This window comes from Bos mutus, chromosome 5 (assembly GCF_027580195.1).
Source record: "Bos mutus isolate GX-2022 chromosome 5, NWIPB_WYAK_1.1, whole genome shotgun sequence".
Lineage (NCBI taxonomy): Eukaryota > Metazoa > Chordata > Mammalia > Artiodactyla > Bovidae > Bos > Bos mutus.
The window spans coordinates 31,472,853-31,498,870 of record NC_091621.1 but is presented as its reverse complement, the minus strand read 5'-3'; the positions used below and the strand labels follow the sequence as shown (position 1 = coordinate 31,498,870).

The following is a 26,018-nucleotide window of genomic DNA, read 5'->3' as shown; positions in this document are numbered from 1 at the left end:
CTGTTCTATTGTATTTTAATTTAAACCAATTCCCTCCTCCTGGCTTTCTGTTCCTGATTTTTAGGTAAGGTCCAACCGTATATTGATGAACAACCTAAACAGTTTTTGGAGGCTGTTCATTTGTTATTATGCTATTTTAATATTTTCTTTAATAGTTCTTTCTATTTTATTCTTCAAACCTTTTTATTGATTGCATGACTATTTCTATAGCAACTTCTACCCCTGAGCTTATCTTTTTCTGTATGTATTTCTTAAGTATTTTATCTATACCTGTTAAATTAAAATCTATATTCAGGTGATTCACAGACTTTTAGCTCATGTTTAGGTCCATATTGTTGTCCTTAAAAAATTTACCTCTAGATGTCACATAGAGCTAAGGCAAAGCACTACTTTTGCTTCTGTCTGCTAAATTCACTGCCTTGAGGAAAATGTATTGATTTCTTATTAACCTTTGTGCATTCCATTTGTCAGATGTAAAAGCATACTGCTTCTGCTTTTGTAGCATTTGACACAGCTGTCTTTCTCTTATAAACTTGAAACTCTATTGTAAAAGTATTGGGCTGCTGCTACTGCTAAGTCGCTTCAGTCGTGTCCGACTCTGTGCGACCCCATAGATGGTAGCCCACCGGGCTACCCCATCCCTGGGATTCTCCAGGCAAGAATACTGGAGTGGGTTGGCATTTCCTTCTCCAAGTATCCAAAATACTCCAAAAATATCTTACACATCTAATAATTTCTATATTTGCTGTCTCTCCCCATAAAGAATTTTTTTCATTCTCTGTTCTTTTCCTACCTTACTATATCTGTGTGTTCCAGCAACACTTCTTTTTTCTCCATATCTGAATGCTGAAATGTTATACTGTTACTTAAAATGATTTTTTGCTATAAGGGTGCTAAACTAGTATCAAGATTATTGTCTATGGCTACATAGCAGTGTATTTTGTTTGACTGTTTTCTTTGATGTAAAGAATTTTTTGTACCTTAGTTGAGTAAGCAGCTTTATACATTATGTCTTATGCTCAGTCAGCTTCTATATTTATGGTACCTGCCTAACTTATGTAAGAAGTGTGAGACCCCTTCATGAACAATAATAATATTTGCAATATAATGAGGTAAAGCTGCTTTTAAAGACTTATGGAAAAAATACTGCAAGTTATAGCCAAATTTTAATAGTGGTTATCTATGGGTGGTATGATTAGAGAGGATTTTTAATTACCTTACTTCTTATATGTAGTTTTCAAAATTTCCCTCATGAATAGCATCTATTAACACAAGGTTAAAAGGATATGGTTTTGTGTATTCATCCCATAGTACTAAGGAACGATCATAAGCCCAGGTCTGTGCTTAACACATGGACAATGACAACATGAGATATGAACATTTCATTAAAGGGCTTGTAGTCCTGCTTTGAGAAGTAAAAATGTGATACAGGCTCTACTGAACTGTTACCAGTTTAAAAGGACATGAGCAGATCAATAGAATATTCTCAAGTAGTGTTAAGGAAGAGGCCATTTAGGCTGTGAGAGACTTAACTGAGTTGAAATAATGGTGATATGTTTGTAATGCTTTCTTAGGAGCTTTTTAATGCTGTAGAACGTAAACTCTGCTAGTTATCCTTATAGATAGAATCTTTCTCATTACCTGACTCTTCCATTTTAAGCACAATGTGTTGTATATATTTTCATCACTTTGGGGCTTATTGCTTTTTGAAGCTGCTCAGCAGGTTTTTTTTTTTTTTTTTTACTTAATAGGAATTTATTATCTCACTGCTCTGGAGGTCAGAAGTCCAAAATCAAGGTATCACATGTCTTATTATTCAGGAAAGAAACAAAAACTAAATTCTAAGGTGTTAATAACCTGGTACATGTAGATACTTGATATTTAGAAGAATACAGACATACCAGTTCTGGGCAGGACAGCAAAACTGAGACAGTTACAATGAGAGATACCGTTTGTTTGGACAAATTCTTGCTATTAAAATTTCTTTAGAGATCATAGAGCAATAATTTACAAAATGAAATTAGGATGCCATAATCATTCTTGTTCAAGAAGCATTATTATTAAAAGCTAGCTTCATGTGCTTCTAAGAAGCTAATTAGTTGCTGCTTGGCTTATTGTGCTGAGAGGCTGTTGTGATTCATGGGTATTTACCCATCACAACAGGATTTTCTGATGCTATTTGGTTATGAAATTATTTATACTTCTGACTCAAGGCTTTAAAAGGACTTCCAGCAGTGTTTGAAAGCCAACTTTTGAGCTCAAGAGCATTTTGTGCCATTTATGGTGAATCAGCTTGGCAGTATTAGAATGTGTGAATTGGGTTGTATTGCAGTGGCTGAGGTGCAGTTTTCTGGTGAGACTCCTCAAGCTAAACATGATAATGAGTTTTCTTTGATGTAGACCTTTTTATTTTGTAAGGGATAAAACTTTGAAAAAATATTCGAAGATAATACCAACACAGGTTTTTGTGGTTGTATTTACTCTGGTAAGCTATTAATAACACTTTGTACTACTATACTCTGTATGTTAATTTTAATTCATGAGTTTCTGTGCTCAGTCACTTCAGTTGTCTCCGACTCTTTGCAAATCTAAGGACCATAACCCACCAGGCTCCTCTGTCCATGAGATTCTCCAGGCAAAAATACTGGAGTGGGTTGCCATTTCCTCCTCCAGGGGATCCTCCTGACCCAGGGATCAAACCAGGGTTTATTATGTCTTCTGCATTGGCAGGCTGGTTCTTTACCACTAGCAGCACCTGGGAAGTCTGTTTAACGTGTATAATAAATAGTTTTTTCTTTATGAGATATTTATTTTGAAATAGGGAAGAAATCAAAAGCTCTTTCTAGAATACTCCTAAACTTTAAATATCATTAATTACATCCGTTTATGAAGCACTTTGGAGAAGGGAACGGCAGTCCACTCCAGTATTCTTGCCTGGAGAATCCCATGGACAGAGAAGCCTGGCGGGCTACAGTCTATGGGGTCGCAAAGAGTTGGACACAACTCAGCGACTAACGCACGCATGAAGCACTTAGACTGTCCTTCATAAGAATAGTGAACTTTATTGTTTCCTCAAAGTGGAAAGATTTTGAGGTGACATAGCCTTAATGTTAGAGGTTTTTCCAGAGTAGGTGTAATGTTTAAAAATCCACAAATATGGCTTCCCTGGGTGTGCTGCTGCTGCTGCTGCTAAGTCGCTTCAGTCATGTCCAACTCTGTGCGACCCCATAGACGGCAGCCCACCAGGCTCCCCCGTCCCTGGGATTCTCCAGGCAAGAACACTGGAGTGGGTTGCCATTTCCTTCTCCAATGCATGAAAGTGAAAAGTGAAAGTGAAGTCGCTCAGTCGTGTCCGACTCTTAGTGACCCCATGGACTGCAGCCCACCAGGCTCCTCCATCCATGGGATTTTCCAGGCAAAAGTACTGGAGTGGGGTGCCATTGCCTTCTCCCTGGGTGTGGCACAGTGGTAAAGAATCTGCCTGCCAATGCAGGAGACACAAGAGACGTGGGTTTGCTCCCTCAGTCGGGAAGATCCCCTGGAGAAGAAAATGGCAACCCACTCCGGTATTCTTGCCTGGGAAATTCTGTGGACAGAGGAACCTAATGGGCTACAGTTCTTGGGATCACAGAGTTGGACATGACTGAGCACGCCTCCATGTGTATTGTGTTATTAACAGCAAAGTGAATTAACAGGGCCCATGCTTAACATACGCATATTGGAGAGTTGTGAGTATAGTGAACCTGAAGTCTACTACTCTTCCTGATCATTGGCATTGTTTTATAGTTCTCCATTTTCATAAAGCATTTTATAAAAGGAGACTTTAAACTTGTCTAGCTTGAAATTATATAGTTAATCACATTCAGTTCTTATTTTTGTTACTTAACACGACACCTGCTGGCAGTAGGTCACATAGCAGGTAATAGGAGCAGAGAAGAGATCAGGCCCTCCTGTCCCTTGAAGTTCATGTGTGCCTGCTAAGGTCAGTTCAGTTCAGTCGCTGATTCGCGTCCGACTCTTTGTGACTCCATGGACCTCAGCACGCCAGGCCTCCCTGTCCATCACCAACTCCCAGAGTTTACCCAAAGTCACGTCCATTGAGTTGGTGATGCCATCCAACCATCTCATCCTGTGTTGTCCCCTTCTCCTCCTGCCTTCAATCTTTGCCAGCATCAGGGTCTTTTCAAATGAGTTAGCTCTTCGCATCAGGTGGCCAAAGTATTGGAGTTTCAGCTTCAACATCAGTCCTTCCAATGAATATTCAGGACTGATTTCTTTTAGGATGGACTGGTTGGATCTCCTTGCAGTTGAAGGGACTCTCAAGAGTTTTGTCCAACACCACAGTTCAAAAGCATCAATTCTTTGGCACTCAGCTTTCTTTATAGTCCAACTCTCACATCCATACATGACCACTGGAAAAACCATTGCCTTGACGAGACGGACCTTTGTTGGCAAAGTAATGCTAAAGTAGTAGGGCCAAAAATAAAATGTTCCTGACAAATTTCCAAAGGGCCGTATTTGAAACAGAGACACAGCAGTCAGTCTTCCAGTGACACATTATAAAGACTAGGGGACCTGAATCTGTTGGATCCACTTTAGCATTAACTTGGCTATGCAACTTTCTGAAAACCTCTTATTATCTCTGAGGCTGGGGTTCTTTATCTTTCCTGAGGGAGTAGTGAATGATACCTGTCCCACCTACTTTTTAAAGGATGACCTTACATGGAATGCAAAATGATAACATAAAAAGATTGTAGAAAGTAACATAGTATTCAGTTCAGTTCAGTTCAGTTGCTCAGTCCTGTCTGACTCTGCGACCCCATGAATCGCAGCATGCCAGGCCTCTCTGTCCATCACCAACTCCCAGAGTTCACTCAGACTCACGTCCATCGAGTCAGTGATGCCATCCAGCCATCTCATCCTCTGTCATCCCCTTCTCCTCCTGCCCCCAATCCCTCCCAGCATCAGAGTCTTTTCCAATGAGTCAACTCTTTGCATGAGGTGGCCAAAGTACTGGAGTTTCAGCTTTAGCATCATTCCTTTCAAAGCAGTCCCAGGGCTGATCTCCTTCAGAATGGACTGGTTGGATCTCCTTGCAGTCCAAGGGACTCTCAAGAGTCTTCTCCAACACCACAGTTCAAAAGCACATAGTATTCAAGGGTAGGGTAATTGCTTGCTGATCACTTTCTTTATTTCTTCTTTCTTAAATATTGGAATTTTTCAGGACTCAGTTCTAGGCATTCTTCTCGTGTTCCACTTTTAGGAAATCTCATACATTCCCATGGTTTCAGTTATATGTACCTTTCACACAGAACCATCTTTTGAGTTCCAAGTATTTGTATAGCTCCCAAACTCTACTGGGCCCAGTCTCAGTTTGACATTGCATTTAAAGAAATACTGTCCAGCAACTAAAAGTAATTAAATAGTAATACTATTTTTTACTCAAGTCTCCAAGAACATAATAGCTTGGAGGGTATAATTCAACAATATTTCAAAAAATCTTTTATCCACCGCCACCCCATCCCCAGTCAAACCTCAATTAGTCCCCGTGTTATGTGCTCCCAGTTTTCCAAACTGACCCTGAGACTCACAGCTCCCTGCAGACTTTTTCTCATTTGATCCTCTCAGAAACCATGTTTGGCCCATGTTTTCTTCTCTATCCCTTTTTGCCTGCCATGATAACAGCCCAAGAACTAGGCTGGCAAAGACCAAATTCTCCCTTGAAGATGAGAGAGAAAGGAAAGGAGTAGGCAAAAAGATGAGGCTGGGAACATTTACATGTAAATAACCTGTATTTCCAGCACACTTATAGAATGTTTTACTTGTTCTTTACTTGTTTATTTCACAGAACACCTCTGATTCGTCCTGTCTAAAACTTGACCTTACCATCCATACAAATTTGCTTCTCCTCTAATACCCTTATCTTCATATTAAGTGTCCATCATGCTCTTAGTTGCTTATTTTGAACATCTGAACATCATTCTCAAATTCTTCCTCTCCTCATCTTTCACAGTTCCATTCACATTCCCTTCATCCTAGATACTGAATATATCCTTCTAGAATCTCTCCATTTTACCCAGTCTCTACTTCTGCCACTGAACTCCTTGTTTCCCTGGAATCCGTCTTCCATCCGTCTTTCCAACCAGAAAGATCATGTTAAAACATGCATCTAGTTATGCCTTTTCCTCCTTTACACTGTTCAAAGGCTTTTGAGTACCAAGCCTTTAATATGGTCTCTGCTTCCTAGATGGCTCAGTGGTAAAGAAGCCACCTGTAATGCAGGAGACTCGGTTTGATTTCTGGGTTGGGAAGATCCCCTGGAGGAAGAGATGGCAGACCTCTCCAGTATTCTTGCCTGGGAACTCCCATTGACAGAGGAGCCTGGTGGACTACAGTCCATGGGGTTGCGAAAGACTTCACGACTAAACAACCTCTAAGGCCTCTAAGATCCTGTGTACTCTGGCTGGTTTCTGCTTATGTCTCTAAAAGTAGTCCGCTTCTTAACAGGATGCATCTCTGCCTCAAGGCCTTTGTCTAAGCTGGGTCTTGATGTCTAAAGTATCTTTCACCCTTCTCACCCTCTACCCCACCCACCAACCTCCTCATCCAAGATTTCTCTGACTCCTCAGGCAGGGCCCAATCCCTTTGCTATAGATTCTTGTTCCACTCAGGTTTGATCTCTGGATCTGGAAGAGCTTCTGGAATAGAAAATGGCAACCTATTCCAGTATTCTTGCCTGGAAAATTCCATGGACAGAGGAGCCCAGCTTGCTATAGTCCATGGTTGCAAAGGTTTGGACATGACTGAGCACACATACACACACTTGTTCCCCATATTTTTCCTGTGATGAGACCCATTGCACTTGAAATCTATTTACTTGTTCTAACACATTTGCCCAGTAAGCCTTAGCATGAAGTCAGAAGGCATGTCTCTCTCCTGTAGCACTTCTTCCACTGTGCTTACCACAGTACGCAGCTCAGATCGAGTATTCATTGTACACTTGTTGATTAAAGGATACTTCTTCCATGATTTGGGCTTTGTCTGCCTCTCATCTCTGTACATATTGTGTTTCACACTCTGTTTATCCCTGAGAAAACCTCATGTGGTTTCACATTTTTTAGGCTTATGCTCTTCTCTCTCGAATGTTTCCTCTAAGTCAGATGAAAGCCAATTTAGAGTAGTCTGTGCGATTAAATTGATTAGCAGTCAGATGGAAACTTTCAGCAGTTTAGGTGATGATTTAATTATAATAGCTATTCTTACTTTGTCTGCTAATATATACTTATTATTTTGTGGAACTCATAAAATCGTATGATTTTTTTTTTTTACTGTAGCTATATATTAACAAATACTCCAGAAGCAAATAACATTGGTTAAAACTACAGAGTATATAGTTCTGAGACTTAATGTTCTGACTTGTGTGCAAATTCAATAAATATTTACCAGTAGTTTTCAACAATACAGTGAATATATTCCAGAAGTAGATATATGTACTATTTAAGTCTTGTTAATATGTTTATTTATTCTACCTTTGAACAAAGCAAATAAATATATAGCAAAAAATATTTAAAATGGATAAGATTGGAGATGATTGTGGTGTCGGGAAGGGATTTAACTCACAAAATAAATAACCATGAAGTCCAAAACACTTGGTGAAGTGAGCCTCACTGACTTCCTACATGATAGGGGAGATAAAAGATGGCTATGTGATTTGTAATGCCCATAAGGAAACATAAATCACTTATTGAGAAGCATGACTGTTGCAACTACTGAAACTAGAGAGAAATTTCTCCTGTTGTCAGAATGTGGTAAACAGCACCTTTTCAGCCCTGGTACAGCAAGCATGTGCGTGTGTGCTCGGTCACTTAGTCGTGTCCAGCTCTTTACCACTCCATGGACTGTAGCCCAATAGTCTTCTTTGTCCCCAAAAAGCACAGCAACAGGCTTCTTAGTGCTGCTACTTTCAATTGCAGCAGGCTAGTTTTTGGCATTACAAAGATCAATTCATTAAAAACAATTCTACATGGATCTATTATGCAACCCATTGATATTATGGTGTCATCTGGTTATTGATTTATATTGTCTACAGTATAAAGAGATTAAATTATGTTAGATAATCCTGCTTAATTGTTTTCACTATGCTTTTGGTGAGTATTGATTAGATGTTAGATTTTGGTTAAATAACCAGGCATATCTGGAAATTGGAAGTGCCCCTGGGAAGCAAACTAGATATGGCCAGCAGGGCCATGTTTTTTAAAAACTACAGTTCTATGGCATACAACTTTAAACCAATCCCAAATTATTTCTTAAAATAAAATCTTGGGGATAATTTTTTATTCTCGCCATTGCCTGATTACATTTCCATATGGACTAACAATATTTCAATGATTATATTCTACCTAGAGAGCATTTTCCTATTTTTAGTCTTCATAAAGTTTTAAAGGATACTTAAACATGCTTTCTAAAGTTATCTGAGATCTCTAGGATTACTTTCATTTGTGGACTTTCAAGTGATAATATGAAAATGATTTTTATAGATTGGTATTTAACATGTCTTTACTTATATTCAGTAGTTACTAGTTATAAACAAAATCTTTAAATATGTGGTAAACCTTTGTTTAAAATAGAAAACTAAGCCCCCATACATGTGTGTGTGTATGTCTTAGTCTATCTTAACATCTACGACAGCAGAAATCTTGAATGATGTCTGATGTTTACTTTTCATTCTTGAATGATGTCTGATGTTTACTTTTCATTCTTTCTTTACAGGCATTGCTTCTATGACGGTGCCAGTGTACATTGCTGAGGTCTCACCCCCCAATTTAAGAGGTCGATTAGTCACCATTAATACCCTTTTCATCACAGGAGGGCAGTTCTTTGCAAGTGTTGTTGATGGAGCCTTCAGTTATCTTCAGAAAGATGGATGGAGGTCTGTAATCGTTCTTACATTTAATTTTCAAATAAATTATGACTTTAGGGGATAGAAGAAAAATTGAGAAATGATGGAAAAGAAAAAATATAACTAGGTATTTTGAATCATTACAGCTAATTCGTACATGATGATATTCAGCAAAATTAAGTGGACCAGAAGCTGATATTTATTTTAATAATAGACAAGGAACCTATCATTAAGAATTGATATTTACAGGATTTTTTAGCATTTAGGTGACATTTCTCACACTGTGTATGGTATTTTGCAATATTTGTTTAAAATGAATGTAACAATAAATATGCATGGAGTTTTTGAATTTTATCAGTGATTGACAAGCTATTTATGAACTGCAGATATAACTAATGTCCTTTTTGGATTTAGTAAGCTACATTCTGATCTGAAAGAGAATTCAGTCTTTTTTTGTAAAACAAACAATCTCATGTTAAAACTTAAGATATTATGGGCTTGAGATTTTGATATACTTCATGGTATTCAAAAAAACAGATTCATGTAACTCTTCCAGGGGTTTAATTTTTAATAAAATTTCCCTATACTCTGTATAGGTGCTGGAGATAGAATATTCCACAAAACAGAATCTGGTACATATTTTCATCATGCTTAAAGTATTGAAATTAATTCTTAACAGCTGAAGAAAAAGAGTTTACTGCTATGTGGATATAGGGAATTAAACTTACGTATATAAGTGGCACAATAAATTGGAGTCGTTAAAGACTTAGACTGATAAAGTTTTATTAAAAGTTATGTGAAGAAACTCACAGAAGTCAGTAAGGGCCTATGCTTGTCAGAAACAATTAAAGAGAGGACACATTTCTTTAAAGCATTAACTCTGTCTGCCAATGCTGAGAAACCACTTTCTACCTCTGAAGGAATGAATCTCTGACAAAGTGAAAGATTACTGAAAATTGAAGAAGCAAGAAATTCCTCTTTCTTTTCTTCCCTGTAGAAGAACAGAAAGAGGGAGATGATAAGTTGTTACCAGCATCAGTTCAATTCATTTCAGTTGCTCAGTCATGTCCAGCTCTTTGCGACCCCATGAACTACAGCACTCCAGGCTTCCCTGTCCTTCACCAATTCCCGGAGCTTGCTCAAACTTATGTCCATAGAATTGGTGATGCCATCCAATCATCTCATACTCTGTCATCCCCTTCTCCTCCTGCCTTCAATCTTTCCCAGTATCTGGGTCTTTTCTAATCAATGGACTTTTGCATCAGGTGGCCAAAGTATTGGAGCTTCAGCTTCAGCATTAGTCCTTCTGGTGAATATTCAGGACTGATTTCCTTTCGGATTGACTGGTTTGGTTTCCTTGCAGTCCAAGGGACTCTCAAGAATCTTCTCCAGCACCACAGTCTGAAAGCATCAATTCTTCAGCACTCAGCCTTCTTTATGGTCCAACTCGCACATCCATGTATGACTACTGGAAAAACCATAGCTATGACTACCTGGACTTTTCTTGGTAAAGTGATTTATCTGCATTTTAATACCTGTCTAGGTTTGTCATAACTTGCCTTCCAAGGAGCAAGTGACTTAATTTCTAGCTTGCAGTCAATGTCCTCTGTGGTTTTGGAGCCCAAGAAAAGAAAATCTGCCACTGCTTACACTTTTTTCTCTTTCTGTTTGTCACGAAGTGATGGTACTGGATGCCATGATGTGAAATTTTTTTAATGTTGATTTCAAGCCAGCATTTTCACTCTCCTTTTTCACCTTCATCAAGAGGCTCTTGAGTTCCTCTTCACTGTCTCCTATTAGAGTGGTATCATCTATATACCTGAGGCTGTTGATATTTCTCCCAGCAATCTTGATTCTAGCTCATATTTCATCCAGCCAAATCCAGTGAAATCCAGTGCATTGCACATGATGTGCTCTGCATAAAACTTAAATAAGCAGGGTGACTATACAGCCTTGTCATACTCCTTTTCCAATTTCAGACCAGTCTCTTGTTCCATGTCTGGTTCTGTTACTTCTTGATCTTCATCCAGGTTTCTCGGGAGACAGGTCAGGTGGTCTGGTACTTCTGTCTCTTTAAGAATTTTCCAGTTTGTTGTGATGCATACAGTGAAAGGTTTTAGTTTACTCAATGAAGCAGAAGTAGATGTTTTTCTGGAACTCCCTTGCATTCTCCATCATCCAACTAATGTTGCCAATTTCATGTCTGGTTCCTCTGCTTCTTGAAACCCAGCTTGTACATCTGGAAGTTCTCCTGTCACATACTGTTGAAGTCTAGCTTAAAGGATTTTGAGCATAACCTTGCTAGCATGTGAAATGAGCACGGTTTTTCAGTAGTTTGAACATTCTTTGGCATTGCCCTTCTTTGGGATTGGAATGAAAATTGACCTTTTTCAGTCCTGTGGCCATTGCTGAGTTTTCCCAAATTTGTTGGCCTGTTGAGTGCAGCCTTTTAAGAGCATCATCTTTTAGGATTTGAAATAGCTCAACTGAAATTCTATCACCTCCATTAGCTTTGTTTTTAATAATGCTTCCTAAGACCTGTTGAATTTATACTCCAAGATGTCTGACTCTAGATGAGTGACCACACCATTGTGGTTATCCAGCTCATTAAGACCTTTTTTTGTATAGTTCTTCTGTGAATTCTTGCTTCCTCTTCTTAATCTCTTCTGCTTCTGTTAGGTCGTTACCATTTCTGTCCTTTTTCATGCCCATCCTGCATGAAACGTTTCCTTGATAGCTTCAGTTTTCTTGAAAAAATCTCTAGTCTTACCAATTTTTTTGTTTTCCTGTTTTTTTTTTTTTGCATTGTTCAATTAAAAAGGCCTTCTTATGTCTCTTTGCTATTCTCTAGACCTCTAGCTTCAGTTGGGTGTATCTTTCCTTTCTCCCTTACCTTTTGCTTATATTCTTTCTTCAACTTATATGTATAACCTCCTTAGACATCCTCTTTGCCTTCTTGCATTTCTTTGTCTTTATTTGGGATGGTTCTGTTCACTGCCTCCTTGTGCAGTGTTTTGAACCTCTGCTCCTAGTTCTGCAAAATTTATCTCCCAGATCTAATCCCTTGAATCTATTTGTCACCTCTACTGTATAATCATAAGAAATTTGATTTAGGTCATGCCTGAATGGCCTAGTGGTTTTCCCTACTTTCTTTAACTTGAGCCTGAATTTTGCAGTAAGGAGCTGATGATTTGAAGCACAGTCAGCTCCAGGTCTTGTTTTTGCAGATTGCATAGAGCTTTTCCATCTTGGGCTTGCAAAGAACATAATCAATCTGATTTTGGTATTGACCATCCAAAATCAAAGTCCACGTGTAGAGTCCCATTTGGTGTTGACTCTACACATGGACATACATGGTGATGTCCATGTATAGAGTCATCTCTTGGTTTGTTGAAAAAGACTGTTTATTGTGACCAACGTGTTCTCTTGACAAAGCTCGCTTGTCCTTTTCACTGCTTCATTTTGTAGTCCATGGCAAAAATTGCGTGTTATTTTGGGTATCTCTTGACTTCATACTTTTGCATTCCAATCCCCTATGATGGAAAGGACGTCTTTTTCTTAGTTCTAGAAGGTGTTTTAGGTCATCATACAACTTGTCAGCTTCAGCTTCATCAGCATCAGTGCTTGGGGTATAGACTTGAATTACTGTAATGTTGCATGGTTTGCCTTGGAAATGACCCTTAATTATTCTGTCGTTTTCGAGATTGCAGTCTTTTAAAGGCCAAGAGGCTTGTGTAACTCAGTAAAATTGTGATCCATGCCATGCAAGGCCACCTAAGACAGATGGATCATAGGGAAGAGTTCTGACAAAACATGGTCCGCTGAAGAAGGAAATGGCAACTGATTTCAGTGTTTTTGCCTGAAGAACTCCATCGACAGTATGAAAAGCCAAAAAGATAAGATACTAGAAGATGAGCCCTCCAGGTTGGAAGGTGTCCAATGTGTAATTGGAGAAGGATCATTATTAATAGTAACAGCTCCATAAAAAATGAAGTGTTTGGGCCAACATGGAAACGATGCTCAGCTGTGGATGTTTCTGGTGGTGAAGGTAAAGTCTGATGCTGTAAAGAACAATATTCCATAGGAACCTGGAATGTTAAGTCTGTGGATCAAGGTAAATTGAACGTGTAAAGCAGGAGATGGTAGAAGTGGATACCAACATCTTATGAGTCAGTGAACTAAAATGGATGGGAATGAGCAAGTTTAATTCAGATGACCATTATATCTACTACTGTAGGCAGGTATCCCTTAGAAGAAATGGAGTAGCCCTCATAGTCAACAAAAGTGTCTGAAGTGCTGTACTTGGGTGTGGTCTTGAAAATGACAGAATGATCTCGGTTTGTTTCCAAGCAAACCATTCAACATGGTTATTAGATGTCATAAATTAAAGCCTGTTCTTTTCACTTGATATCTACCCACCTTTTCCCTCATTCAGCTTCTGAGAGTTTATTAGCTAAAATGTGATTACTGATCATTGTTACGATAACAATAGCATTAAGATATACAGAAGTTGAGACTGACTGAGAAGCTTCTCAGATGTTTTTGTTGAAAAGCTAAATCACCTTATTTTGCCTGATGGGTCGGTGCTTCTATTCTCTTATTGTTTAGATGTAAATTGTTTTCTGCTGAACTGCTGGAAGATGAACTTGTCTAGAATTGCCAGCAGAAGATTGACCAGTAGAAGACTGATATTTTTCTAGCCAGTAGAATATTTGGCAGTAGAAGACTGATATTTTTCTAACACTTTAGTGTTATCATACATTCTATACTGGGAAGAATATCATTGGGTCCCATGAGGAAAGGGGAAATAGGTTTTTGAAAGTATCAATCAAGATTCAGTCTTTTAAAATAGATTTATTGAAATATAATTGATAAACCATTCACTTCACCTGGAAAATCCCATGGACAGAGGAGTCTGGCGGGCTGCAGTCCATGGGTCTCAAAAGGTTGGACAGGACTTTGTGACTAAACAACAATAACAATGGGATAGATCACATATTAGGTAGCCATTCCTTTGTTGATGGATATTTGAGTGATTGCTACTTTTTGGCTATTAAAAATAATGCTGCTATGAATATCTGTGTACAGGTTTCATGATGGAGATATATTTTCAATTCTCTCAAGTGTATACCTAGGAGTAGACTTGCTAGGTCATATGGTAACTATGTTTACCTTTGGAGGAACTGTAAGACTATCCTCCACAGTGTCTACTCCATTTCACATTCCCATTTAGCAGTGTGTGAGAGTTCCAGTTTTTCCATATCCTAATAATTGTTTATTATCTCTCTCTTCCCATGGTACTCGTCTCAGTGTGTATGAGTGGCATCTTGTGATTTTGATTTGCATTTCCCTGAAGACTAGTAATTTTGTGAAAGATTTTTTATTTTTATCTGATATAGTACTTATAAAGATGACAGAGTTATTTTGGTAGTTAACGCCCATGATAGGAAGTTTTATCACTGTTTGCCCTTTCTGTGCTAATACTTTTAAATTGTGCTTATTGAGTATGGTGAGATTTAGTCACTACCCTCAGACAAAGAAAGGTTTTCTATTTTAATTGTTGAGTTAAAGTTTGGCACTCTATAAACATATAGTAAAGTGAACTTTGCCACCACCAAAATTGGTCTAAAATACTTATCTAGATGTGCCACTGCTTCAAAGATTCCCCATTTCCTACAGAAAGAAATCAGTCTGTTCATCACAGCTTGCAGTGTTTTTTGTTATCCAATCAATATCTGTTTTCCTAGATTTTTTAGGTGATTGTTATCTCCTTCCCTCCTTCTTTATACAATGTAGGTTTATGCCTATAAACTCTATACACCAGTCACATCTTGTTTTTCATGTTTGTTTTTTCCTTCTGCTTACTTTGCCTTGATTAGTCTTTCTACCCTGTCCTGCTTTACCGGTTCAATTCTTATTCCTCCTTTAAATCTTTGTTCGTATATCATGTGAATCTATTTTTGTCCCTTTGTCCTTTCATAATGCTTTGTATGTGGCTTTACTTTTATACCGATTGTACTATTTTGAACCATTTGCTTATTCTGTTTATTTCACTTTGAAGCTTTTTAATATCATTGACCTTGTACTCATTTTTAGGTCTAGAAAAGGGCCTGGAACATAGTAATTGCTCAGTAAGTGTTTATTGAACTAAGTTAAAATTGACTGGGCTCCAGGGAAGAGACTCTTAACCAAACTAAAGAGATATTGATTATAAAGCCAGTGCCAATTCATTAATTTCTGCTGGGGAATAGATACCCTTTGCAGATAGCTGGAAAGCAAGATTATTAATCATAAGCATTTCTTATTGAGCATAAAAATAAGAGAAAGAAAAGTGGTTTCTGAGCCTCTGAGACTTTACCTCCCTCAAAATAATATACCTGTCTGCATTCCAGAACATTGTTTGTTCTTCTCTCTTGGACAGAGCTGATTTTCAAATTAGTGTTCCTCTATTTACAAATACATAAATCATCATGTGATTTATATTAAAAATAATGGTATATCTAAAGAAGGGCTATATTCTTCTCCTTTATATTGGCTTTTACTAATTCTCCAGTTTATTTATTTTTATATTACAGTTATCTTATTTCATCTCAGTGGACCATATACAACTGTTTGCAAAGTATCCAGGTGTGCTGGGTATTTTTGTATGTTTCATCGTTCATATGATGTTCTTTTATTTTCCTTTTCTTTTTTCAGCCGTAGAAGGAAAATTTGAGTTAATAAAGGTGATGAATGAAAGCACAAGGTATTAGTGCTGCTGCTGCTGCTAAGTTGTTTCAGTCATGTCCGACTCTGTGTAACCCCATAGATGGCAGCCCACCAAGCTCCCGTCCCTGGGATTCTCCAGGCAAGAACACTGGAGTGGGTTGCCATTTCCTTCTCCAGTGCATCAAAGTGAAAAGTGAAAGTGAAGTCGCTCAGTCGTGTCTGACTCTTCGCGACCCCATGGACTGCAGCCTACCAGGCTCCTCTGTCCATGGGGCTAGTTACATCTATATTAGATTTTTTCCTGGAGAATGACAAGGCTGATTCATGGACAATGTGAGACTTATGCTGAGCTTTGAAGAACTGGTAGGATTCATGGGGACTGAAGAAAAGGAAATGGAGAAGGAAATGGCAACCCACTTCAGTACTCTTGCCTGGAAAATCCTGTGGATGAAGGAGCCTGGTAGGCTACAGTCCATGGGGTCACAAAGAGTCGGACACGACTGAGTGACTTCACTTTATGGGGACTGAGGTGAAAATGGTGGCAGAATTTAGGATGGATGAAGGTAGGATCAGGAGGCTTTAAATTGAAGTGATAATGTACACAGTAGATCGGTGCCAGATTGTAGAGGTCTGTGAATTCTGGGCTGGAGGTTTTGTGTTTGTGCGTGTGCTGTCATGTCTGACTCTTTGTGACCCCATGGACTGCTGCCCACCAGCTCCTCTGTCCATGGAATTTTCCAAGCAAGAATCCTGGAGGAAGTTGCCTCCCCTTACAAGCAAAGGGAAGCTAATACTTTTTAAGCAAATCATGACATAATGTGAGTCAATGACTAAGATAACAGTGATGTCCAGAATTTATGGAACTCTTGGCTCTTGGATGGGTTTAGGGAACCTGGTGAATACTGCCAGAATATTGATGTGAGGTATTGACATGATACTCTTGGAGACATTGGTTAGTATGGAAATCATTCAGTCTTTCAAAAAATTTTGGTTTTTTATATACCTATTATATACTTCTGTTGTACTTGGCACTAGAGATAGAAAGATCAATAAAAATGTACCTGTCCTAGTTAGGGAGTTTGGGATGGTCATGAACACAATCCTATATTTAAAATGAACAAGCAACAAGGACCTATTTTATAGCACATGGAATTCTGCTCAGTGTTATTTGGCAGCCTGGATGGGATGGAGTTTTGGGAGAGAATGAATATGTGTGTATGTATTTCTGAGTCCATTTGCTATTCCCCTGAAACTATCACAACATTGTTACCCAATACAAAATAAAAAGTTAAAAAAAAAACAAAACAAAACAGAAATGTACTTGCTCTTATTCAATCAAGCACCTCACATGCTAGTGAAGGAGAGACTTTTCATTGACATGTTAAGTAAATCATAGTGTTATGGGAACTCTCAAGGGGAAAGAATAACTTACCTTAACAGTAGAATGATATGTGAGCTGAGTCTTTTATGAATAGAAGAGTTCCAGACAGAATGAGGGAGAAGGAAACTCTGGGTAAAATCTAATTTCTAAAAGCCCTGTAGTATGAAAGAGCCAATCATGTTTGGGCATTTCAGAGTGGCTAGTGGGAGGGCCATGAGTATTATTTGGGTGTTTGAAAGTGAAGTGGGAAGGCTAGTTTTCCCACTTCTAAGTATGAATAGAACTTTGAATCCATTGTGTTCTCTTTAACAGTAGTGTTGTTTGAGTTCACTTTGATTATTGACAGTCTTAGAAAATAATTTTTTAAAAACCAACATTACTTTAGATGAAAAAAATTTATGAGGTTCTCTCCCTCATAATATTTTATAATTTAAAAACTATGTCCATAAGATGATTTTAAGAATCATATTTAAAAGAGGGTGATATTTTTCACCACATATATTTGGAGAGAGAACCCTTATAATTTATGGCATTGGCCATTTTAAGATAGATGAATTTGGTTAACAGCCTGTTTACAAGTGAATATCTTAATATTAAAGATATTTGTAATTATATTATTGACAGAATTCAGACCAAAGATGTATGACTGTTTATCATAAAAGTAGCGTAGTATAGACTTGAGACTTACTTTAACAGTAAATGGATTGCTTTATCTAAGCATTAACATCCTCATTTAGTAAATGCTTCAGCAATTGTTCAGTGTTATGAGAATCAAATGAGTTAATAGCTAAGAACATACTAACTCTTAAATGTTCTTAAGTTTTGTTTCCTGTTGTCTCCCCCAAAAATCTTAGACTGAGTCTTCTATCTTGCATAAAGCTAGCAGTAAAAATCACCTCACATTCAACTATCTGAAATTTCCAGGTAAAAAGTTAATATAGTTTGCTAATGAGACTAATTTGCATAACAAAGTTATGACCAACCTAGACAGCATATTAAAAAGCAGAGACATTACTTTGCCAATAAAGGTCCGTCTAGTCAAGGCTATGGTTTTTCCAGTGATCATGTATGGATGTGAGAGTTGGACTATAAAGAAAGGTGAGCACTGAAGAATTGATGCTTTTGAACTGTGGTGTTGGATAAGACTCTTGAAAGTCCTTTGGACTGCAAGGAGATCCAGCCAGTCCATCCTAGGGAGATCAGTCCTAGGTGTTCATTGGAAGGACTGATTTTGAAGCTGAAACTCCAATACTTTGGCCACCTGATGTGAAGAGCTGAATCATTTGAAAAGGCCCTGATGCCAGGAAAGATTGAGGGCAGGAGTAGAAGGGGACGACAGAAGATGAGATGGTTGGATGACATCACTGACTCAATGGACATGGGTTTGGGTGGACTTCGGGAGTTGGTGATGGACAGGGAGGCCTGGTGTGCTGTGGTTCACGGGGTCTTAAGGAGTTGGATACGACTGAGCGACTGACTGAACTAAACTGAACTGAACTTCCACTGAAGATAACCATTATAAGTCAGAGACAGAATTAAAAAAATATAGAAAACTATTTAAAACACTGGAGAGCTCTGAAGGGACATTTGATCCTTGTAGGGAACAGTTCATGGTGAGGCATACACCTGTGACTTTTTCTCTGAGTGAAAATGTTAGTTGCTAAGTCCTGTCTGACTGTTTGCAAGGCCATGGACTGTAGCCTACCAGGCTTCTCTGTCAATGGGATTCTCCAGGCAAGAATACTGGAGTTGGCTGCCATTTCTTTCTCCATGGGATCTTCCCAGCCCAGGGATGCAACCTGGGTCTTCCTCATTGCAGGTGGATTCTTTGCCGTTTGAGCTACCAACCCTCAATTCATGATACTGGGTAGTAAGAACTTAACTAGAAAGCAGCAGTTTTATTGTCCTGTCTTATCAGTGGCTAGAGTTGGGGGTGGCCAGAGCACGTGAAATTTGAGGGGAAAATCCAGGGAAAAATGACCCATATAGGAGGAAGCCTCTATATATGAATATTAATTTGCTACAAATATTTTATAGATCCCTGAACTATGAATATTACAAGGGAGATTCCATGGAGCCTGCAGAAAACAATAGTTAAAAGATGGTGAAAGATGAGAGAGATCTTATTTCCTGCACATAGGAGGGAAGACATATTTGGAATTTGAAACCTACCAGGTTAGAGGGGCCAACGCCTTGAGTTTTCCATTGAAATCCTAGAAGAACCATACCTTAGGCATAAAGCCTTGTTGTTTGCTTAAGGAATTCTCCTAAGAACAAGCCAAAACTAAAAGCAGATTTACACTAACCAAGTGTAAAACCAAGCTTCCACAGATACAAGGTGCCTGATAAAAAAAAGTCAGTATTCTTCAGAGAGAACAAGATCTAGAGTCTTCAGAGTTTATCCACAATTTTCAAAACACATTAAAAATTGTTAGGCATGCAGATAAACAGAAAGTGTGACCCATAATTGAAAAAAAAATTGGTCAGGGTAGACAAACACCAAGATTATGCTTATAAAACATTTTCAGATAATCTAAAATTAGGAAGGTCTTTTCACACTAGACCTCCTGCATTATAAGAAATGCTAAGGAAATTTTTCTGAGAAGGGAAATGACATTAGGTGAAACTCCCCTATAGGAGGGAGATAGAATAGTGGCTATCATAAGAGGCCAAAAACCTTGTTGTTTGCATCTCTCAAATTCTTTGAAAGATATGATTGTCTATATGTATTGTACATTTGTAATATATGTTAATTATAAAGTATATGGTGACAATAGCAAAATAATTGGGCCCAGTGAACAGAATTATGCACATTTGTGAAGAGTTACAATATTATCTCCAGGTAGAATGATAAGATGCATGTTTCATCCTGAAAAGAACCACTGGAATAGATTACAAAAAGTTACAGCTAAGGAGTCATTCTAAGCATTAAAATAAAATTATTTAAAATGTTTGTATAATCTGAACAAAGGCAAGAAAAGAATACATAGCTGATAGGACAAATAGAAAGCAGATAGCAAAATGGTGGACTTAAAATCCAGTTACAGCAACAGTTACATTAAGTGTAAAAAAATTATCATTTTGTATAAAAAGCATCACACAGGTTTATGTTGTCCAAAAGAGATACACTTTAAATAAAATGGCATAGAGAGGTTAAAAGTGAAAGGAGGACAAAAGACAGACTGTGCAAACTGTAAGTATAAGAAAGCTCGTGTGGCTATACTAATAAGCACACAAAGTAGACTTTGAGATGTGGTATTACCAGAGATGATTTAGATTTCATAATGCTAAAAGAGTCAATTCATCAGAATTAAAAATGATAAAGAATGTATAATTTGCTTCAAAATCCATAAACAAAAATTAGCAGATGATCGTACAACATTGTGAATGTACTCAATGCTGTAGATCTATATACTTAAATGTGATTAAAATGGGAAATTTTATTTTGTATATTGTATCACAGTTTAAGGGCTTCCCTAGTGACTCAGTGGTAAAGAATCTGCCTGCCAATGCAGGAGACACAGGTTTGATCCCTGGATCTGGAAGATCCCCTGGAGAAGGAAATGGCAACCCACTCCAGTGTTCTTGCCTGGGAAATCCCATGGACAAAGGAGTCTAGCGGGCTATGGCCCGTGGGGTCACAAAAGAGTCGGACACAACTGAGTGACAACAACAACAACAAACACAATTTTAAAATTATAGAACTAAAGGAAGAAGTAGACGAATTGAGGCTCATATTTGGAGAATTTTTAACTCTTTTAGCAACTGATAGGGCAACTAGACAAAAATTAAGTTTATAAAAACACTAGAAAACACTCTTAACTGCCTAACCATAGTTGACATTTGTAGGTAGCCATATCTGACAGCTGCAATGTACACATTCTTTTTCAAATTTATATCAGACATTCTCTGAAACTGACCATATGTTGAATCATAAACTAAAAGTTCAGTTCAATTCAGTCTCTCAGTCGTGTCCGATTCTTTGCGACCCCATGAATCGCAGCACGCCAGGCCTCCCTGTCCATCACCAACTCCCGGAGTTCACTCAGACTCATGTCCATCGAGTCAGTGATGCCATCCAGCCATCTCATCCTCCGTCGTCCCCTTCTCCTCCTGCCCCCAATCCCTCCCACCATCAGAGTCTTTTCCAGTGAGTCAACTCTTCACATGAGGTGGCCAAAGTACTGGAGTTTCAGCTTCAAAATCAGTCCTTCCAATGAACACCCAGGACTGATCTCCTTTAGAATGGACTGGGTGGACCTTCTTGCAGTCCAAGAGACTCTCAAGAATCTTCTCCAACACCACAGGTCAAAAGTATCAATTCTTCGGCGCTCAGCTTTCTTCACAGTCCAACTCTCACATCCATACATGACCACAGGAAGAACCATAGCCTTGACTAGACGAACCTTTGTTGGCAAAGTAATGTCTCTGGTTTTCAATATGCTATCTAGGTTGGTCATAACTTTCCTTCCAAGGAGTAAGCGTCTTTTAATTTCATGGTTGCAATCACCATCTGCAGTGATTTTGGAACCCCCAAAAATAAAGTCTGACACTGTTTCCCCATCTATTTCCCATGAAGTAATGGGGCCAGATGTCATGATCTTAGTTTGCTTAAAGCTCAACATTCAGAAAATAAAAGTTAATAAATTTTAAAAGTGACTCTTAGAGTGTGTTCTCTAACTGTAGTAGAATTAAATTAGACATCAATAAAATAGCCAGAAAAGCTTCAAATATTTGGAAATTAAAGCAACATTCTAAATAACTCAGAAACATAAGAAGAAAAATGAGAAAATAATTTTGAGTTCAAAGGAAATAAAATATATCAAAATTTGTTGAATACAGGTTCAACTGTGCTTACAGCATAATATATATAGCTAGAGTGATTTTATTAGAGAAGTGGAGAAGTCAAATGATCTAAGTTTCATATTAAGCTAGAAAAATATGAGCACATTAAAACTGAATAAAACAGAAAGGATTAAATAATAAATAATAGAAGCCAAGGTACAGAGCAGGTGAACAATAGAAAAAATAAATGGTGTTGGTTCTTTGAAATTATTAATAAAATTGGTAAACTGATTATGACTGATTTAAAAAGATAAAGTACAAGTTACCATTTTCAGGAGTAAAAGCACATCATTTCTACTGATATAAAGATAGTTGAGGGAACACTTTGAACAGTTTTGTGCCAGTAAGGATGGGATGGGCTTATTGCTTGAAAATCACAACTCTACTAAAAACCAACACAGGGTAAAATGGAAAATCTGAGTATTACTATGTTTATTAAGTTGAATCAGCAGTAGTAAGCTACCTGAAAAGCTAACTCCAGGCCCATATGGTTTCACTGGAGAATTCTATAAAACATTTAAGAAAGAAATATTCCAAGCTTAAACAAAAGTTTTAAGAAAACAGAAGTAGAAGGAATACTCTCCAGCTGGGTTTTGAGGCCAGCATGACTAATATTGTGGACTTTTTAAATGAAATTAGTCATGCCTCAGCTGTCCAGTTTTTTATTTTTAGTACATTCAACAGTGATTGGATACTCAATAGTTATACATACATGTTAAATATTAAAGTATATCATAGTAGGTGCCAATAAATTTTATGTTAAGAGATTATACATAAGGGCTGCCTATTACTGTAACATTGAACTTCTGGATGGGCTGCACTTTTGGTAGTAATGAAGATTCCAGTTCATTTGGAAAAACAGTGGTTCAAATTCATAACTTGTTAGTTCTGGAAGTGGCTTAAGTTACTACAAGGAGAGTAAATTCTAGTCACTGATTGAAAGTATACTTAAAATATTAGTAAAATAAAACATAATGATATATGAAAGAATAATAAATCCTTTATGTAAACTGACCGAGACGGTTTTCCCAGGAAAGTCAGGTTGTTTACCATATGAAAAGTAATTTGTAGAAGTCACCATGTTGAATTGTTTAAAGGAGGAAAACCTAAGTGATCCATCTCAGTATATGCAGTAAAACATTTGACAGAATAACATTTATTTATGATAAAACCTTTTCTGCAAACTATAAAGGAAGAGACTTCTTGAATTAAATAAAGGACATCTATGAAGAAATGTGTGGAGAAGGCAATGGCACACGACTCCAGTACTCTTGCTTGGAAAACCCCATGGACAGAGAAGCCTGGTAGGCTGCAGTCCATGGGGTCGCTAAGAGTCGGACACGACTGAGTGACTTCACTTTCACTTTTCACTTTCATGCATTGGAGAAGGAAATGGCAACCCACTCCGGTGTTCTTGCCTGGAGATTTCCAGGGATGGGGGAGCCTGGTGGGCTGCCGTCTATGGGGTCGCACAGAGTCGGACATGACTGAAGCAACTTAGCAGCAGCAGCAGCAGCAGCATGAAGAAATGTGCAGCCAACTTTATATTCAATGGGGAAAGCTTAAATGCTTTCCCTTATGATATAATTCAAGATTAAGATGTCTACCATCACCACTTACATTCATTTGAATTCATTGAAATGGATAATTGATTTTAAAATTTTTACAGAAAAGTAAAGGACCTAAAATTGCCAAAACTATCTTGAAGAACAAGGTGGAGAATTCAGTCTGATTTCAAGACTTAGTATAAAGTGAAAATAATCAATGAGAGACTGGTAAGAATTGATAAATCAGTAGATTAGAAAGGATGAATGTATCTCAAAAACATGATTGAAAGAAGCTAGACACAAAAGAGTATGGTTTCTATGATTCCATATAAATTTCATTAACATTCAAAATTAAATGTTGCCATACTCTCCTCCAGGGGATCTTCCCAACCTGGGATTGAACCCAGGTCTCCCACACTGCAGGCAGATTCTTTACTGACTGAACCACCAGCGAAGCCCCAAAATTAACTATGGGGACAGAAATTCGACCAGTGATGATCTAAGGCAATGGGGATTGACTGGAAGTGGGTAGGGTTTGAGGGAACCTACTTGGATGATGGAAATGTTGTGCTTCTTGACTAAGATGGTCAAGGAGACATGTATGGATATAGATACATTAACTCATAGAATGGTATATCTTGGATCATCTCATTATATTATATGCAAATTTTATCAAAAGTTAATTTGAATATTTTAATTTTACCTATTTATTTATTTATTTATTTTGGCTGCGCTGGGTCTTTGTTGTTTTGCAAGCTTTCCTTAGTTGTGGCGAGCTATGGATACTTTTGGTTGTGCTGAGTAGGCTTCTCCTTACAGTGGCCTCTCTTGTTACAGAGCATAGGCTCTAGGTACAGCGGCTTCAGTAGTTGCTGCAAGTGGGCTTGGTAGTTGTAGCTTGTAGGCTCTTAGAGCACAGGCTCAGTGGTTGTGGATTGTGGGCTTAGTTGCTCCGTGACATTTGGAATCTTCCTGGACCAGGGGTCGAACCCATATTCCTTGCTTTGTAGGCGGATTCTGATCCACTGGACTCTGCATTCAGATGTTTATATCTTTCCTTTTCTCCTTTGCTTTTCGCTTCTCTTCTTTTCACAGCTATTTGTAAGGCCTCCCCAGACAGCCATTTTGCTTTTTTGCCTTTCTTTTCCATGGGAATGGTCTTGATCCCTGTCTCCTGTACAATGTCATGAACCTCATTCCATAGTTCATCAGGCACTATCTATCAGATCTAGGCCCTTAAATCTATTTCTCACTTCCACTGTATAATCATAAAGGATTTGATTTAGGTCATACCTGAATGGTCTAGTGGTTTTCCCTACTTTCTTCAATTTAAGTCTGAATTTGGCAATAAGGAGTTCATGATCTGAGCCACAGTCAGCTCCTGGTCTTGTTTTTGCTGACTGTATAGAGCTTCTCCATCTTTGGCTGCAAAGAATATAATCAGTCTGATTTGGGTGTTGACCATCTGGTGATGTCCATGTGTAGAGTCTTCTCTTGTGTTGTTGGAAGAGGGTGTTTGCTATGACCAGTGTGTTCTCTTGGCAAAACTCTATTAGCCTTTGCCCTGCTTCATTCTGTATTCCAAGGCCAAATTTGCCTGTTACTCCAGGTGTTTCTTGACTTCCTACTTTTGCATTCCAGTCCCCTATAATGAAAAGGACATCTTTCTTGGGTGTTAGTTCTAAAAGGTCTTGTAGGTCTTCATAGAACTGTTCAACTTCAGCTTCTTCAGCATTACTCGTTGGGGCATAGACTTGGATTACTGTGATATTGAATGGTTTGCCTTGGAAATGAACAGAGATCATTCTGTCATTTTGAGATTGCATCCAAGTACTGCATTTCGGACTCTTTTGTTGATCATCATGGCCACTCCATTTCTTCTGAGGGATTCCTGCCCACAGTAGTAGATATAATGGTCATCTGAGTTAAATTCACCAATTCCAGTCCATTTCAGTTCACTGATTCCTAGAATGTTGACATTCACTCTTGCCATCTCTTGTTTGACCACTTCCAATTTGCCTTGATTCATGGACCTGACATTCCAGGTTCCTATGCAATATTGCTCTTTACAGCATTGGACTTTGCTTCTATCACCAGTCACATCCACAGCTGGGTATTGTTTTTGCTCTGGCTCCATTCCTTCATTCTTTCTGGAGTTATTTCTCCACTGATCTCCAGTAGCATATTGGGCACCTACTGACCTGGGGAGTTTCTCTTTCAGTATCCTATCATTTTGCCTTTTCATACTGTTCATGGGTTTCTCAAGGCAAGAATACTGAAGTGGTTTGCCATTCCCTTCTCCAGTGGACCACATTCTGTCAGATCTCTCCACCATGACCCGCCCGTCTTGGGTGGCCCCATGGGCATGGCTTAGTTTCACTGAGTTAGACAAGGCTGTGGTCCTAGTAGTGATTAGATTGACTAGTTTTCTGTGAGTATGGTTTCAGTGTGTCTGCCCTCTGATGCCCTCTTGCAACACCTACCATCTCACTTGGGTTTCTCTTACCTTGGGTGTGGGGTATCTCTTCACGGCTGCTCCAGCAAAGCGCAGCCATTGCTCCTTACCTTGGACGAGGGGTATCTCCTCACCGCCGCCCTTCCTGACCTTCAACGTGGGATAGCTCCTCTAGGCCCTCTT

General features: G+C 38.4%; 1 protein-coding gene across 1 annotated transcript in view; it reads left to right on the top strand.

Annotated features, from left to right (window-relative positions):
* SLC2A13 (solute carrier family 2 member 13) overlaps window positions 1–26,018 on the top strand; it is a 535,506-nt gene that overhangs the window by 86,686 nt on the left and 422,802 nt on the right. Inside the window, exon 2 of the mRNA XM_070370616.1 lies at window positions 8,770–8,929. Coding sequence (XP_070226717.1) covers window positions 8,770–8,929 — 160 coding nt within the window. The remainder of the gene's footprint in view (window positions 1–8,769; window positions 8,930–26,018) is intronic.